At 43.9% G+C, this 15,864-nt stretch overlaps 2 protein-coding genes across 7 annotated transcripts; one reads left to right on the forward strand and one right to left on the reverse strand.

Annotated features, from left to right (window-relative positions):
• Window positions 1-1,026: 1,026 nt before the first annotated feature.
• On the reverse strand, window positions 1,027-10,477 carry LOC129853202 (heterogeneous nuclear ribonucleoprotein K-like). Of its 6 annotated transcripts, none has more exons than XM_055918964.1 (17): window positions 10,374-10,477; window positions 9,189-9,256; window positions 8,927-9,080; window positions 8,452-8,549; window positions 8,118-8,174; window positions 7,106-7,149; window positions 5,731-5,803; window positions 5,450-5,563; window positions 5,104-5,232; window positions 4,646-4,983; window positions 4,418-4,471; window positions 4,088-4,130; window positions 3,416-3,431; window positions 2,965-2,997; window positions 2,759-2,826; window positions 2,205-2,374; window positions 1,027-1,459 (listed from the first exon to the last, which is right to left on the reverse strand). In XM_055918964.1, exons 3-17 carry the CDS (start codon window positions 8,985-8,987, stop codon window positions 1,429-1,431), a joined length of 1,329 nt encoding a protein of 442 aa, XP_055774939.1. In that variant the 5' UTR covers window positions 8,988-9,080; window positions 9,189-9,256; window positions 10,374-10,477; the 3' UTR covers window positions 1,027-1,428. The 6 variants fall into 6 exon arrangements, with proteins under 6 accessions (XP_055774939.1, XP_055774938.1, XP_055774937.1 ...); XM_055918963.1 differs by having other exon boundaries at window positions 1,027-1,627; window positions 10,374-10,476; XM_055918962.1 differs by having other exon boundaries at window positions 4,088-4,133; window positions 10,374-10,476.
• A 96-nt stretch (window positions 10,478-10,573) lies between these two features.
• On the forward strand, window positions 10,574-13,973 carry rmi1 (RMI1, RecQ mediated genome instability 1, homolog (S. cerevisiae)). The gene is given in 4 exon segments (XM_055918960.1): window positions 10,574-11,251; window positions 11,515-11,728; window positions 11,814-13,386; window positions 13,389-13,973. Coding segments are annotated over 3 exon segments (1,761 nt in total). The 5' UTR covers window positions 10,574-11,251; window positions 11,515-11,578; the 3' UTR covers window positions 13,427-13,973.
• Window positions 13,974-15,864: the final 1,891 nt, after the last annotated feature.

Genomic DNA, 15,864 nt, shown 5'->3' on the forward strand with positions numbered 1-15,864 from the left:
ATTGGTTTTTCAACAGGACAATGACTGAACACACCTCCAGGCTGTGTAAGGGCTATTTGACCAAGGAGCGTGATGGAGTGCTGCATCAGATGACCTGGGCTCCACAATCACCCGACCTCAACCCAATTGAGATGGTTTGGGATGAGTTGGACCACAGAGTGAAGGAAAAGCAGCCAACAAGTGCACAGCATATGTGGGAACTCTTTCAAGACTGTTGGAAAAGCATTCCAGGTGAAGCTGGTTGTGAAAGTGTGCAACGCTGTCATCAAGGCTGAGGGTGACTACTTAAAACTGTGTTAAAACATGTGGTCAATCAGAATGAGTTCTTCCCCACAGAAGGGTTTTATCACAGACCGAAATACCCCCACAGACGATCCCGGATGTGAAGTAGCCAGATGTTGAGGTCCTGGGCTGCCGTGGTTTGCGCCTGCGAGGCCGGTCGGATGTACTGCCCCATTCTCAACAACATTTGAGAGAAATAAGCTTTTTGTGTGGAGGGAAAGTGTCTTGTCTTTTATTTCAGCTAATGAAACATGGGACCAACATTTTACATGTTGCATTTATATTTTTGTTCAGTGTAGTTAACAGCATCTGCTCTAATTTGCACACAAAAGTAATTGAAGAATATCTAAATGCATATTCCCATGAAACTGATATCAAATGACTGGCATGCAGATGCAGTTAGGAAATTTTGTGAAGAATTATAATTCACGATTGATGGTGATAGGCATCTTTGATTTCAAAATAGGCTAACTTGGTGTTTGAGGGTATTACAAATAATATAATTTTCTTGAGACAATGTGTGTGAGCATAGGCAGACATTGAAATTTGAGGATGTATTTTATGAATATTCTATAGGCTACCTCTGTCTCTATAGGCTACCTCTGTCGGTACAAACTTTGATGGGAAAAAAAGTTTACAGCCAGGAAATGTAATGAATAATAAGGATACTTGTGTATTTATAATCCCCCACCCCACATGCATCCTGAAAATACATTTAATTAACTGAAAAACATAACCAAGAAGTTCAATTTCCTACATTTATTTTTTTTAAATCATAAAATGTTCCTTACCACAACAAAAAAGAAAGCTTACATTCTGCACGTTGCACTGAGTGATAGTAAGGGGGTGGGTGAGAAACTCCAACACAGAGAGAACACACACACACGGGACAGGCTTATTACTCTACTGACAAACACACCATAGAAATCAACCCATCCAAAAAAATAGATAATGTTCACTAGTCTGTCAGGAGACTCCAAATATTTAGACAAATGTGTTTTAAAAAACAGATACAAGAGATGGAGTAGAGAACTACACTCTAAAAATGCAGAACGTCTACATTAAGCACAGGAATGTTGCCCTTTAAAAGAAATATTAAAAAATGCCCACAAACCAGGGGATTTGCTTCAATCTGAGTCTCCTTGTTTAGAGGAACTGACCAGAGGACTGCTTCACACTGAAATATAAAGAGTAAAAAGAAAAAATAAGAGAATTCACAGGAGTCAATTAAGATAGATAGGAGGGGTTGGGGTGGGAGAGGGGGACGAGAGTCAGAGACAGAGCACAGGATGTGGGCGTAGTCTGAGGCAAGGGTTAGTCCTGGTGTCCGAGCAGGTGCAGTGCGCTGAGGGAAGAGGAGGGAGGGAGGCAGGGTTAGTCACCATGGCTACGATGCAGCGTTAGCATATTAGCATATGCGCAATGAGACAGGCTGAGGGTTGCTGGGGAGACAGAAGAGGAGGAGCCTGTGCCGTTTGGCAGACTGTGATTTGTTGTCGATTCATCTAACTAAAAACAACAAAATCACTAGTCTTCCACACAGCAACAGGCAGGGAAGAGGTCCACTCCCTGCTTCACACTGAAACGGCTCATAAAAATCACAATTCACCAATCATATTCTTCAAAAACCAGACATTACCAATGAAAATATTGATCTCCAGTTTCATATCAATATAATAATAGTTATACAAGAATTCTGTACAATCAGTTTATACACAGACATTTCCCAAGGGGAAGCTCAAACTACCTGCACATTGCATGAGAGGAAATTGGTTAGTCACCATCAGCAGACAGAAATAAAATAAAAGGGTAAAAAAATATGTACATCTATAGACATATTTTGAGATCAAAAAGTGGGTTAAAAACAGGGAGTGTTAAGGCAGACATGATCTCTATTCCCTCAGAGGGCATCCAGAACTTGCCTATTCTGCAATAGGTACTGAGCGTTTTGGATCTGGTCCTGCGTGCCACTGATGGTGATGATGCGGTCTTCTGAACCCTCCAGTGGTTCGTCGATCTTAATGGAGGCGCCAGACTCATGCCGGATCTGCTTGATCCTCTGGCCTCCCTTACCGATGATGGAGCCAGCCAGCTGGAGAGAACAACTCCACAGTCAACAGAACGTGATGCACAAGAAAAGTGTGAAAATATGTGTGTGAGAGAATGTGGGTGTTGTTACATTAGGGTTTCATAGGCCATGGTGGATGAGACAGACCGAGTCATTACTCTATGTAATTTGTCAAACTCATTCCACGGGGGTCCGAGTCTGCAGGCGTTGGCTCCGCCCTTGTACTTGACTGATGAGTTAGTCACTAATTAGTAAGGAACTCCCCTCACTTGGTTGTCTAAGGCTTAATTTAAAGGAAAAAACAAAAACCCGAAGACACTATGCCCTCCATGGAATGAGTTTGACACCCCTGCTGTATGTGAACAGAGTATGTGAGGTAAAGAGTCATCCCTCTGGTTATACACTCACGTCTTTGGGGATCGTCACTTGTGTGGTGATGACTGGCCCTCCCATATCATTATAAGAACCGCGTCCACCTAACACAGACAAGTAGAGATCAGAGAAAAAGCTTGAGTAAGTGCAGAGGTTCTATTAACAGAACCGGAACATATTTAATGATACCACGAGCTAACAACATTGAATACCAGGCTGCCGAGACGCGTTTCTATACTCACCAGACTGATAGGAGTTCCAGGACGAGCTGTTATCTGTTTGAAAGGAGAGAAACCGAGAAAATAGATCTACACTTAGGGAAATTGGCCTTACAGGTTGAAGTTTATTAGAAAATATGCTTAAATCTACACATCCACAGCAGACTGGTACCATAAACAAATAAGTATTTACCAACCTGATACACAGAGTAGACCAACACATTTTAAAGACGATATCCCATAAAACATAGCTGAAGTAAAATGATAGTAGACTAGAAGCCCTGATGTAAAACAACATGCTCAAGACTTGAGTCAGTGTAATAGTAGCCTTATAGAGTAGACCAGTTGAAATCAGGTTCTAGAACATACACTGGAGAACCACTAGCCTTTGATGTGCCACTGGAGACAGCAATGACAAACAGAACTCAGACTGGCCTTCTAGACAGAACCCCATAGGAAGAACAGAACAACTCACCATATCCACCCCCACCCTGCAGAAAGACAGAAAAGAGAGGGGGAGCAAGGTTAAACCCACATCACAGATTTCCTTCTGATCTGTTGTATACACATGGATGCATGCAATCCCGGCTTTGCATGGTCAGGATTGAGTTGCCCAGCTTGTCCAAAAGCCCCTATTTGATACTGTAGAACCCTCCCCCTGCTTGCAACTCTAATCAGCCACTCACTCCACAGCTTTCACCTGCTATTCAGAGGCTCCTCAGTCACCAGGGCAACAAGCGATTCAAATAATCAGTTGCCGAGCAACCGGAGGCAGTTTCTGCTAGCTTTCAAAGAGAGCCCACTCATCTGACAAAGCATTATTAACACCTAGCAACCACAGCATAGTCCGACCCCCCCACGATTGAGTAGATGGTAGTGGTTATGGTGGTATGGGTAATTATAACTGTGGGTAAGTTACCCATTACCTGTGTTTATGTATGGTTTACTGTGGTAAACTCATGTTTATTACATTTCATGTTAGTGGTAAATGTATTGCTGGTATTTATTGTGTGGTTAGCTGTGGTCATTATCAGGCAATTGCAATCATTGTCTAGGAAAGACCTACAGCCCTTTCAGTCTATGATGATGCTTTCAGCCAATAAATGCCAAGAGGACTGCTGCATGCATTTAGTCATGTGTCACTAACCATGTTATCACCATAGCGATCTCCTGGTCTCCCTCGCCTGTCACTGCTGAGAGAAAATGCAAGTCTGACTTGAGGAAAATATTGGCAAGTCAGAGAGTGCTTTTCAGCAGATCTCTGATCCAAGTCAAACACAGAGAAAAACACAGCATTCACACAAAAGTAAGAGGTGATGACAGACTGATGGCAGAGCTGAGACACTGATGAGACCAGTAAATCAGAGGACCAGTCTCAGGCAAGACTGGCTGCCTGAGCACAGTGCTGACTGGCTGCCTGACCACAGTGCTGACTGGCTGACTCCAAACCAGGGGATTCTGCAGGAGAAGTACTTACTTTTGTCTGTCATCTGCACTGCCCCGATAGGAATCATAGGAGTAATGGTCATCTCTGTAAACAACGTGGAAATGGAACACACACATGAGCCCACACACACACTATGAATGAAATACATACTTAAATGGGATCATATATCTGCTGAACCTTTAAGAGCAAACAAAGCAAAATGGATTGCAAGAGATTTAGAGAAAGAGATGGCAATGGGCGATGGTGTAGCTCTCTTACCCTCCTCTATGTGGTGGGGCCAGCGGCAGGTTGCGGCCACGGCTCCCTCCCCTTCCCCCTCTTCCTGGGTGGGGTGGCGGGGGTCCACGGCGGGGGCTCATCTCCTCATAGTCCCTGCGGGCGGGGGGCATGGGCCCACCTCGACCACCTCGTCCAGAGGGCATCCGGTCAAACCCTCCGCCACCACGTCCGCCTCGCATGTGGAAGCCCCCCATGGGGCGCCGTCCACCACCACCAACACCCCCGCGCTCCTCAAACATCACGGTGAAGCCACCGTAGTCATATGTCTCGTCGTAGAAGTTAGGGTCGTAGGGCTGGGTGCGCCCTTTTATGGGAGCCTGAGGGGGACAGGATCACACAATTTCTACAGTTGACTGGCTGTGGTTTTTACACTGGTATGTTAAGCAGCTCAGTCAATGGTTCGATAAGAGAACCAACAGTTTGATCAGAACACCAACCTCAGCGATGAGATCCAGCATTATCTTGATGCACTCGACGACACGCTCAGACTTGCCGCTGACCAGAACCACACGGTCTGTGGACTGGGGACAGCACTCCTGGAACAGCTTGATGTTGGTCTGGGTGTTCTGCAATGGTCAAAGTAAACACTGGTCAAATAAGACAAAGCAATGTCATTGGTCTGAGAAGAACCCACAGAAAAACATGGAATCAGGGTCACCTGCAGTAAGCTCAAAGGAAAATGTGCATTCTTATGGGACAGGTTTATCTCACTGGTTTTAAGATGTCCTCCCATTTTTTTAGCTACTGAACATGACCCAGGTGAGAAGTTCGGTGTAACTGTACCTCTCGCAGCTCTTTGATCTTGGCTCCCTTCACGCCAATGATGCTGCCTGCCAGGCTCTGGTGGATCAGCAGCCTCAGCTCACAGTCAAAGTCCATCCCATTGTACTGTTGGTACTAAGGAGGATTGGGGGCAATCAGAGAAAAGGACTTTAGCATCACCATATTCAGATCGGTGCATTTGATATTTATATGTTATCAACAAACTCAATGTCTAGCTGTACCATAGGACTATCATTGAAAATGGTAGGCAGCCATTAGGCTCATCTCCAACCCAGGCTCACCTCCTCCAGAGTAGGGATGATCTTGAGCAGGATGTCTCCAACGGTCTCGATTTCCGCACCGATGCTCAGAATTCTTTAGAGACACCAATCACAGTGCAGGACATTCCCAGGAGGACCAATCAAATGGTGACGAGGGGCATAGAAGAAACAAACAGTATTTCAAAGCCGAGGTCAACTCTCCCTCAGCAAAACCTCCAACCATACCATCTAATAACGAATTAAAAACCCATTCCCTCCCACCCCCGCTGTGGGGGGTTAACCAGGTAGCACTCCCATTGAAATAGATTTACTAGAATGAGCATTCCCATTCAAGTCAATGTTCTGTGAAGAGTGTACCAACGGCCATATCTAGTATTTATATTTCCATGTGCACCCTCCAAAATCACAACTGAGGAATAGAAATGGACAGACCAAAACCCATTGATATCTATATAACGTAGCAGCAGATACCATACATAGACAAATAAAAACTGAAAAAAAGTAACCCCCTTCAAAGTGTCTGACAAAGAAGAGGAACCCAAAAAATAAACAGGTAAAAGGAACCCAAAGAAAGCAAGTGTGTTTTAGTGACCGCTGGAAGAGGGAGGGGGAGGAAAGGTTGGTGGGTGGTTTGCACCGATGGGGCCTGCTGCCAGCGCACTAAAGGAACTGTACTGTGGCTCAACATGGGAGAGAAAAAAAAGAAAAGAACAAAAGGTCAATAAAAAAACAACATGACAGTAGTAGCCGAAGCCAACAAAAAAAACAACAACTATGGAACAGTTTAAAGTTAACTTAAAGATGGGTGAGAGTTGGCAGGGCAACAGAGAGTTATGCTCCCCACTATTGGACAGAAGGATGTTGAGGGAAGGCAAGGGCATGGGCCACAGCCATGAGGTGACATAAGTTCATGTTCAACAGTTTCAACAATGGCAAAGATGATATGAAGAGTAAAGACAAGAAAAAGACATACAACACTTGAACACTAGCTGCTCTATGGCAGAACATTCTTTACAGTAATTACAGTGGTCAAACCGCCCACAAAAATCAAAGAGGGAACAAGAGGATATGGGGGGAATGTGAGAAACTAAAACAGACCAGCACACCGATTCTGAGAAGGAGGGAGGTGAGGAACGTGGAAGGGAAAGATACTGTCACTGAAATAAAATATAGAATGTTGAAATACGGTCATTAGAACAGAGGCAGGTTTAAAGTATTTGTTGAAACCCTCACTAAAAACAGAGGCTTATAATGCTGTCACTGAACAAATGGAGGAAAGTTTACATGTTTGTCACAGGAACAGAGGCAGATTTTGATATTGTCACTAGAACAGAGGCAGGTTTGTTTGTTTATTTCCTGTAGTCAGGTAGTGAGAGGGAGGAGCTTAGGGACATACCGCTCAGGCCCACTGCTGTCTGGGACTGACACACTGGCATTGAACTGCAAGGGCCGTGGGCGTGGCATGGGCAGGGGCCATTCGAGCACACAGATGTCAATCAAGTAAGGCGCCCATTTAGGGAGGGGCACGATTATGGGCAGGGCCAACCAGGGTGTCAGGTGGGCGGGCGCAGGAGGGGCGATCCAGAACATGGGCAACAGAGGAAGTGGGCAAAAATAAACAAAAATAAAAAACAGGAGAGGGAAGAGGGAGGGGGAAGAGGAATACATTTTAATACAGGCTAATATTCTTCATTGTGATTTCATTCTCTGAGATTTTTTTGTTTTAAGAGTGCAGAAGTGGAGATAGAAAAGGAGAAGACAAAGGTATTGAGGTAGAGAGAAAGACCGGTAGAATGAACGAGAAGAAAAGGAGGGGGAGATGTAGAGAGGAAGGTGAGAGAGCGATAGTGGTAGAGGAGAGGGAGAAGAGTGGAGAGTAGAGAAAGAGAGAGGTAATGACATTAAATTAGTTGAGAATTGGCCAGGTTGTTTATATACAAGACATTTCCTATAGAATGATGAATTGGCTTTGGGTGCTATAACAGCTCTACCCTAAAATACACTGGGCCCACTCAAGTATTAATGAGTCTTAGCGGTGTTGATGCCTGGTAGTAACATCACTATTCATTAAACAAAAAAAGGCCAGCTGTTTCATATAGATTTGCGGGCGCCATTTGATTACAATGACATTACACTTTGGAGGGAATATACCATAACCGGTGTAAATCAGGTCTCAATACACATATCCCTGCATTAACCGTTACCCCAAAACAGCATAGCTTTACTTCCCCAACCACAGTTAACAGACCAATTTTCTTAAGGCCAAACTACCAAATGTAAAATGCCTCAACTTTCACATATAAAGTATTAAAATCATACATTCCCAAAGTACATCCCAGTATAAGGGGGTGGGTACTGTTAATATAACCCGCGCTTACCCCAATAAGAAAAGGTGTAAATGTACTCACGTCTGTGCGCAGGGATTTTATGTTTTTACCACCCTTCCCAATCACGGCTCCTGCATTCTGAAGCAAAAATAGAGAAGTCAGATGATATCAAACTTGTTGTGATACAACATAAAAAATTAAAAAACTCAAGACATCTGCAAACTACATAATTGAAAACGGATCTTGACACCATTAAATCGGACAATGAACCACAGGGGGTAGAAAAATGTAAACGTTAAACTCCCAGATCTGGTCAAACAAAGGTTCAATAGAAGATTGGGGAGGAAAGAAGACAGGCTACATTGCAGGAAATGCCATGAGGAGATTGTGAATGAGGAACAGAAAGCGGACTGACTTTGCTCTGCAGGAGTATGCGGAGCTCCACCATGTCCTCTGTATTTCTGGAGCGCTTATAGGACTGCTCCTCATCAGCGTCCTCCGCAGGACGCTTACCTGAGAAGGAAAAATACTGAGTTTAATTTCCCACATACACAGGTTCTCTAGTTCTGCATTCAATTGATGTAAAAACAATACACACGTAATACTAATTTCCCACTCATTGTACTTGCATGTTAAAACTGTATAGATTTAATAGACATGGTTTCTTCACTACACACATCTGCTCTGAACTTTTTTTGGCACATATCTGGCAGCTACAATTTAGGAACTGAAATGCTTATATTTTACACCATTGATAAATAAGTAATGAATACAGGAGAGGACATAGAAGGTGCACAATACATATTACATTATTTAAAATAACTATACTGTTCATATTCATTTGATATACTAGTAACATATAATTAATACATGGAGCGATTATAACTCACCGTTGGTTTCTGTGTTGCTGAATGAGGTATCTTCTTCTTGTTGTTCAATTTCTGTCTCCATTGTCAGTTAACACCAGGCAGGGTAGGCCAGGCACCTCGGTCCTGGGAGCAGGTAAGAGTGGGGAGAAAGGAGAGGGCTCCTCGGTCTGACTGGCTGTGGGGGGACATGGTCGATGTAACTTGATGAGTGTGAGATTTTGAGTTTTCAGAACTGAAACAGTCAATATGGCAGATGAGACTAGCCTGGTAACCAAACACTTACCGCTATTTATTGCGAGAAGATGGGCGTGTTATGGGCGGAACGTAACAAGTCTCAGAGCCGCTGCTAACCTATTGAGAAAAAGCTTAGGTTGATTAACGTTAGCTAGTGCCATAAAAAACCGTGCCCAAGAATAATCTTACATGACACTGTCACGATTACAAAACTGTAATAAATGCGGATTAAGGTTGGGTAATGACACATTTCATAAAATAAAACAGCAGATGTGATGGAGGTGTAGCATCTGGAACAGCATTGATTCAAATGAATGCGTGAGTTGAGCTCTTTACAATCCTGGAAATAAAAATGTAACCTTTAAAAAAAATACCATATTTAACTAGACACGTCAGTTAAGAACAAATTCTTATTTACAATTACGGCCTACACAGAGGAGAACAGATGACAATTTACGTTACTTAACTGATCATACTGATGTGGAATTAATTGATACACATGAACATTTAATTTATGCATCTAACTTCAATCGCATGAATGAAGTTTCAATGCCGTTGCATTTGACAATATATTCAACCTGGCACAATGTCGAAACCTGAGTCTGGACAACTGAGAATGTCAATGCAGAGGGCTCGTCTCAGAACCATCTCGCACCGAGAATTATCTTAGCTACACTGGACACATGTTTAGCTAACTACGGTAAAAGTATGCGTTTCATCGGGCATAACGTTTGAGAACCCAACTATGTGGGTAGCTCTCTAAGCTAGACGAGAAAATGTGCACGCTAGCTAGGTGAGTAAGAACAAACTAGCATCCATCTTGGGAAGCCAGTAAGTGCATTCAGTTGGCTAGCTAACGTTAGCTTCTGTTGTTTAACTAGCTAGCCGTTGGGCTGCTAATATTATGTAGGTAGCTAGTTTAGTAGTTATGGGCATGAAAAAACAATGTATAACTTTTAATAAACCTATGACATCAATATCTACAATTGACGTTTAATATTCTAAATGTAGCCGTGTAAACTAGCTAGCTATGATGAAAACAGCTAGCTACAGTAACTTGCTAACGTTACACCGGATACAATAATTAGCTAACATTTGCTAGCTAGCCATGCATGGCTGGCATTACTTTGGTTATGTAGTTACGCAAATGATTTTGCTCATACCATCGCATTAACATGTAATCAAATGTAATGTATTTGTTACAGAGCTAAATATAAATGTGTGTAAAACAGACCTGCGCTACACCTTGTATTGCTACTCGTTTTCGACCCTTCTCACCCTGACGAAGAACGCAAGCACAAAAATGGCTCTGAAAAAGTGCACTAAAGAAAGATGTAGCCGCTTCGATTGAATTGTAAATAAAGAGCAAGCATTGGACAGCTCGTATGCCATTCACAGGATGGAGGCGTGTCTCAAACAATGTTGTCGCTCATTCTTCCGTGGTCCTTGCTGTAAGGGATCCTTGGGACGTCCATACCCCCCCAATTGAAGTTGTAACGTAAATTAGGAAATTGGGCTGGGTAGGGTTTAGGATAAGGACGTCCCAAGGATATCGGATTGCAGTGATGATATCTTCCGGTTTTCACTACCACAGCCACAAAGTCAAAATTGTCTATCGTACAAATTTATGAAAACAAAAATGTGCTTTTTGGTCATACTTTAAAGTTAGAGTTAGGCATAAGGTTAGCAGTTTGGTTAGTGTTAAGGTTGGAGTTAGGTTTCAAATCTGATTTAAGAAGAACATTTTACAAATAGGCGGGGTTTATGACTTTGTGTCTGTGGTAACTAGTGATGTGGTAACTCATTCTTCCGTACCTAGATAGTTTGGTTGATATGTAGCAGGCTTCGCGTTCAGTCTTGCTGATAATGTGAATACTTACTAGTTATGTTCATATAGGGATGTATCTTGCTAATTCTATCATAGTTCTAAAATGTAGATATCACACCTTTAGTATGCTTCGCGAAATGTCAAAAAAAGTATTATGGGAGCTTGCCTAAGTTCCTCACAAACATTTTCACTCTATTCTGCCTCCACATTTTTGGCGCCTTGGCGATTCGCCCAATGAAAAGCAGCTGTACTAGTCTTCTCGTACAGAAAGACTAAACTCCATTGTAAGTAAATTAAGGTTTCTCTTTTTTTAAGTGACTTCTGTCACTGTTTGATATTAAGTTATTTCTCTGACTGATTTTCTTGCTTTCCCATACATGCATGAACACTAGCTTTCTGTTTCTTCATACTGAAATGAATGTTCTCTTGTAGATACGTTCCATTCCCATTGAAAACAACCGTCCCGTTCTTATTATACTTCAGTACACAGATTGTCATCTGCATGGCCAGTGAGTCTGTTCTCACTCTGTCCTCTGGCACTTTGTAGGCCTATGAGACATTGCCTGGAGGTTCTGGTCAACTGTTAAGTGGCACCACCTGACAGAGAGGGGATGAGACCTCAGGATGTGCTAGCAACCCAGACCTGGCTCCAGTCCTCTTGGCAGGTCCAGGTGCCTTTCGCCTGGCTAGAGGCATGTGTGGAGTGGCTGCAGCAGGAAGGAGGAGGAGCCCCCCTGCCTCAACACCAGCTTAATCAGCAGGTACTATTTCATTAACCATTTTTCTCAACTCCGGTACAAATGAATTGAAGCTCTTTACACAAATTTAACATTTGTGTCATTGCAGGTCCTGGATCAGTGGCTGCTGACCGACCTACGTGACCTGGCCCACTCTGTGCTCCCTGCAGGGCTATCTCAGGCCCAGAAGTCGGAGCTCAGCGGCAGCTTCTGCGTGCAGCTGGACTCCCTACTGGACATTAGCCAGCCTGCCTATGGCCAGCTTCAGGGCTGGAGGGGCACTGACTGCACCAACGAGGCTGTGTCAGCCATCACCCAGGCCACCCAGCGGACCTGGGAGGCCAAACCCACACGCATGCTGCTGCTGCAGCTCACTGATGGTGTGCAGACCCTGGAGGCCATGGAGTACCAGCCCATCCCTGCACTCAGCACCACCCTCAAGCCAGGAGTCAAACTGCAGCTGCAGGGCCAAATAACCTGCCGGCTAGGGGTGCTACTGCTGAAGCCAGGCAACGTAAAGGTGCTGGGAGGGGAGGTGGAGGAGCTGGGTGAGAGGCACTCTCAAGGGAAGGTGCTATGCAGGGCTCTGGGACTGCCTGAGGTGGAGCTACAGGGTCCGGCTGAGCAGCCAGATGTCCCACAACCAGTTAACCAGCAGGCTGACAACCAGGACGACCTGGAGCTGCTGGCCAACCTGGAGACCCAGGAGAGGCAGGTGGGGTGGAGTGTGGAACCCAGCCTGGAGAGTGGCTACAGGACCCGCAGTGAGGAATCCTCTGCCTCTTACAGAAATGCCTCGTTGCAGAGTCGGATCATTGAAAGCCTTGCAGATTCTCTACTCGTAAGCTCTTCACCCCATGAGGTCCTGGAACTGGACAATTTGGACATCCCAGATGAGGACTTTGATGACCTTCCCCTGGATGAGCTTGATGGTATGATTTTCCAGGAGAGCCCAATCCAACTGACAAACAGGAGGGATAATCAAAGAGACAACCTGAGAAGGCAGGAAGAAGTATCTAACCACAACGCTCCACCATTAGATGACATGAGAAACAAAAGCCATTTTGACTCCCTTGATGAGAGGGATGGTCCTGTTTTGGACGAGGACATGAACTGCTTCTTCCCACCAGAGCCAAAAGCTCCTAGACATGAGCAAAGACGAGATAGTACCTGTGTCAGAGAACTGGGAACAGGCCAGCCCTCTGTGGCAGGAGCAGAGAGGCTCTCAACCAAAATCCCAGAGAGTGCGGTGACTGTGACGCTCGATTCATCCCCGTTTACGTACCTGTGTTTGCTGCAACAGGTTGCTGCGGGCACCTCGGGCCTGCTGGAGTGCGTGAGTGAGGTGTGTGTGAAAGCCTTCATCGTCACCCTGCAAGGGAACCTCAAATGCAGTAAGGGGGAGTGGCGGGTCAGCGCCTCCATCTCTGATGGAACTGGTTACATGGACGTTCACCTCTCAGACCAGGTTCTGACGGGCCTGCTGGGGTTCTCAGCGGCTGAGAAGTCGAAGTTAGACCCAGCCCGGAAGGACGCAGGGATGAAGGCGTGTCAGCAGGGCCTGGTGGACATGTGTTGCGTGATGACTCTGAGGTTGGACCCCGCCGGTGGGAAGGCTGTGGTCCTCAAGGCTGATGCAGTCACAGAGGAGGACTTCCGAGCCCTGGAGGAGCGAGTGAAAGGCAGGAGGACTCTGGGACATGGACCAGTGAAGGCTGCTGAGGGGAGGACAGCTCATAATAATGGCTGGAATGGAGTGAGTGAAATGGCATCGAACGTATGGAAGACATGTGTTTGATGTATTTGATACCATTCCACTCCAGCGATTACCATGAGACCGTCCTCCCCAATTAAGGTGCCACCAACCTTCTGTGATGTGGGCTATGGAGGACTGCTTTGGGGAATTCTGGGTTGTGATGACTGCCTTGGATGTATGTGGATTTCCAGCTCTCTGGCCCTGGTCCACTGTTGTAAAACTTCATTCATGCAGCCATCAGGCTACTCTTGAACATTTTTGAATGTTCAAGGGCAACAATGTTAATAAATATAAATTATTCTTAAAATAGCCTTTTTTTGTGTGTTTTGAATGAAGGAACACAAGCTTATTACAGTACTAAAATACAGTATTTTTAAGAAGTTAGCCTTCAGTATTTGATAGTAGGTATGCAACTGTGTAGATGTCCCTCACTGATGGTTGATTAGATTAACTGTTGCTAATGTATGACAGTTTTATTTTGATGGATAAATCCTATTTTAATGTTTTTCTCTATCCTCTGTACTCTTAGCATTACTTTTCACCATCCCTGCTTTTGCTACAGGTCAGTCCATGTAGTTTACTACACAATGACACATTTTCGGTCATATACCTCTGTTAGTCTTTGAGTTGTAGAGTGGTGCTCAGGCCATGGGCAATTCCCTCTGTTTCCCCGTAAAGAGACTGAGTAATAGTCGGCCTTGGCTCATTGCTATTCTGTGTTGTGCACACGCATCCAGAGCTTTCGTCTGATTTCATTCAGCCCTAACCAAAATTAGTAGCCTGCGTTGCATGTCATTATCCTGTTATGCGTTAATGACGGCCCACCGTGAGAAGGGTGTAGTCCAGAGTAGTGAGCACCCATAGGCCTGGGGAATTAGCTGCAGAATGGGACGACGGGCTTGGTTGGGTGGGTGGATTAGAGGGAAGCCACACATTGGTACAATGTTCTAACTGTTCTATGTCTTATTCATATTGTTACATGGATGAAATTGTATCTATAGTTTGAACGCTGTATTTATTTGGATACTGAAGCCAAACATTTGTGTCTTTACTCCACCATTTTGGATTTGAGATTGAAGTGTTTCATATGAGGTGACATTACAGAATGTCACCTTTTTATTTGAGGGTATTTCCATGTCTGTTTTACTGTTTGGAAATGAAATTACTTTATCTGCCACCCCCCCCACACCATTTTAAAGAAGCCATAAGGATTATGGATTATCATGAAGATCATACCCCCCATAATGCTAACCTGTTATTGGTAATGGTGAAGGGTTTATGATGTTGTAGCGTTCACTCATTATTCATGATTAATGAGTGTTCAGAAACATCTTATCTGCTCACTTAAAGAATTTTTCCGTTCAGTTACTATTGGACAAAACAAACTGCAAATTAGTCCAAGTTTGTAAAGTCCCAAACTTGGTGTAGTCATTGAGTGAAAGGTATATGGGCACAAATACAAAACTTTTCACTATGATACACTATGTGAATTTGGCTGAATAATTGACATCTTCACATGGGGGAACCAGATACATAGTGCTTTCATTTCCAAACGGTAAAACAGATATGTATGGAAATGCCCTCAAATTAAAGGTGACAATCTGTAATGTTGCCTCATATGAAACATTTACATTTCAAATCAAAAATGCTGGAGTGGAGGAGACAAATAAAAATGTTTAGCTTCGCTGTCAAAATAAATATGGTGTTCAGCCTCCAAATACCCTTTCTAGCTTAAAATTTCATCCATGTAACAATATGAATAAGTGTACCGGTACCTCTCTTCACAGTCCCCAAGTCCAGAACAGACTATGGGAGGCACAGAGTACTACATAGAGCCATGACTACATAGAACTCTATTCCACATCAAGTAACTGACTCGAGCAGTAGAATTAGATTTTAAAAACATAAACACCTTATTAAACAGCGGGGACTGTAAAGCAACACAAACATTGGCACAGACACATTCACACGATAACATACGCACTATACATACACATGGAATTAGTACTGTAGATATGAGGTAGGGGCCTGAGGGCACACAGTGTTTTGTGAAATCTGTGAATGTATTGTAATGTTTTAAAATTGTATCAACTGCCTTAATTTTGCTTGACCCCAGGAAGAGTAGCTGCTGCTTTGGCGGAAACTAATGGGGATCCATAATAAATACAAATACCTAAAATCCAAAATGTTGGAGTATAGAGCCAAATTAAATATTTTAGCTTCACTGTCCAAATACATACAGAAGGGAGTGTATATGCCGAGGATGATTACAAAGGCTCAGCTGGTTGGCGTATGGTGCTTGCAACAACATGGTGGTGGGTTTGAGTCGCTTGAATAAAAAGGTCTGCTAAATAGCAATACCGTATTAATGCATAGATACCTTGATCTACAGACCTTGCTCATG

This window comes from Salvelinus fontinalis, chromosome 4 (assembly GCF_029448725.1).
Source record: "Salvelinus fontinalis isolate EN_2023a chromosome 4, ASM2944872v1, whole genome shotgun sequence".
In the NCBI taxonomy this organism is placed as follows: domain Eukaryota; kingdom Metazoa; phylum Chordata; class Actinopteri; order Salmoniformes; family Salmonidae; genus Salvelinus; species Salvelinus fontinalis.

What these genes read in the sequence shown, in the direction of transcription:
- LOC129853202 (XM_055918962.1), bottom strand. Translation starts at nt 8,987, where the DNA reads ATGGAGACAGAAATTGAACAACAAGAAGAAGATACCTCATTCAGCAAC. An exon ending in TAAAATCCCTGCGCACAGAC is followed by an intron (nt 7,150 to 8,117) that starts GTGAGTACATTT and finishes CGGCCCTTGCAG; the next exon opens with TTCAATGCCAGTGTGTCAGT. An exon ending in CAGTACCTATTGCAGAATAG is followed by an intron (nt 1,460 to 2,204) that starts GCAAGTTCTGGA and finishes TTTATATTTCAG; the next exon opens with TGTGAAGCAGTCCTCTGGTC.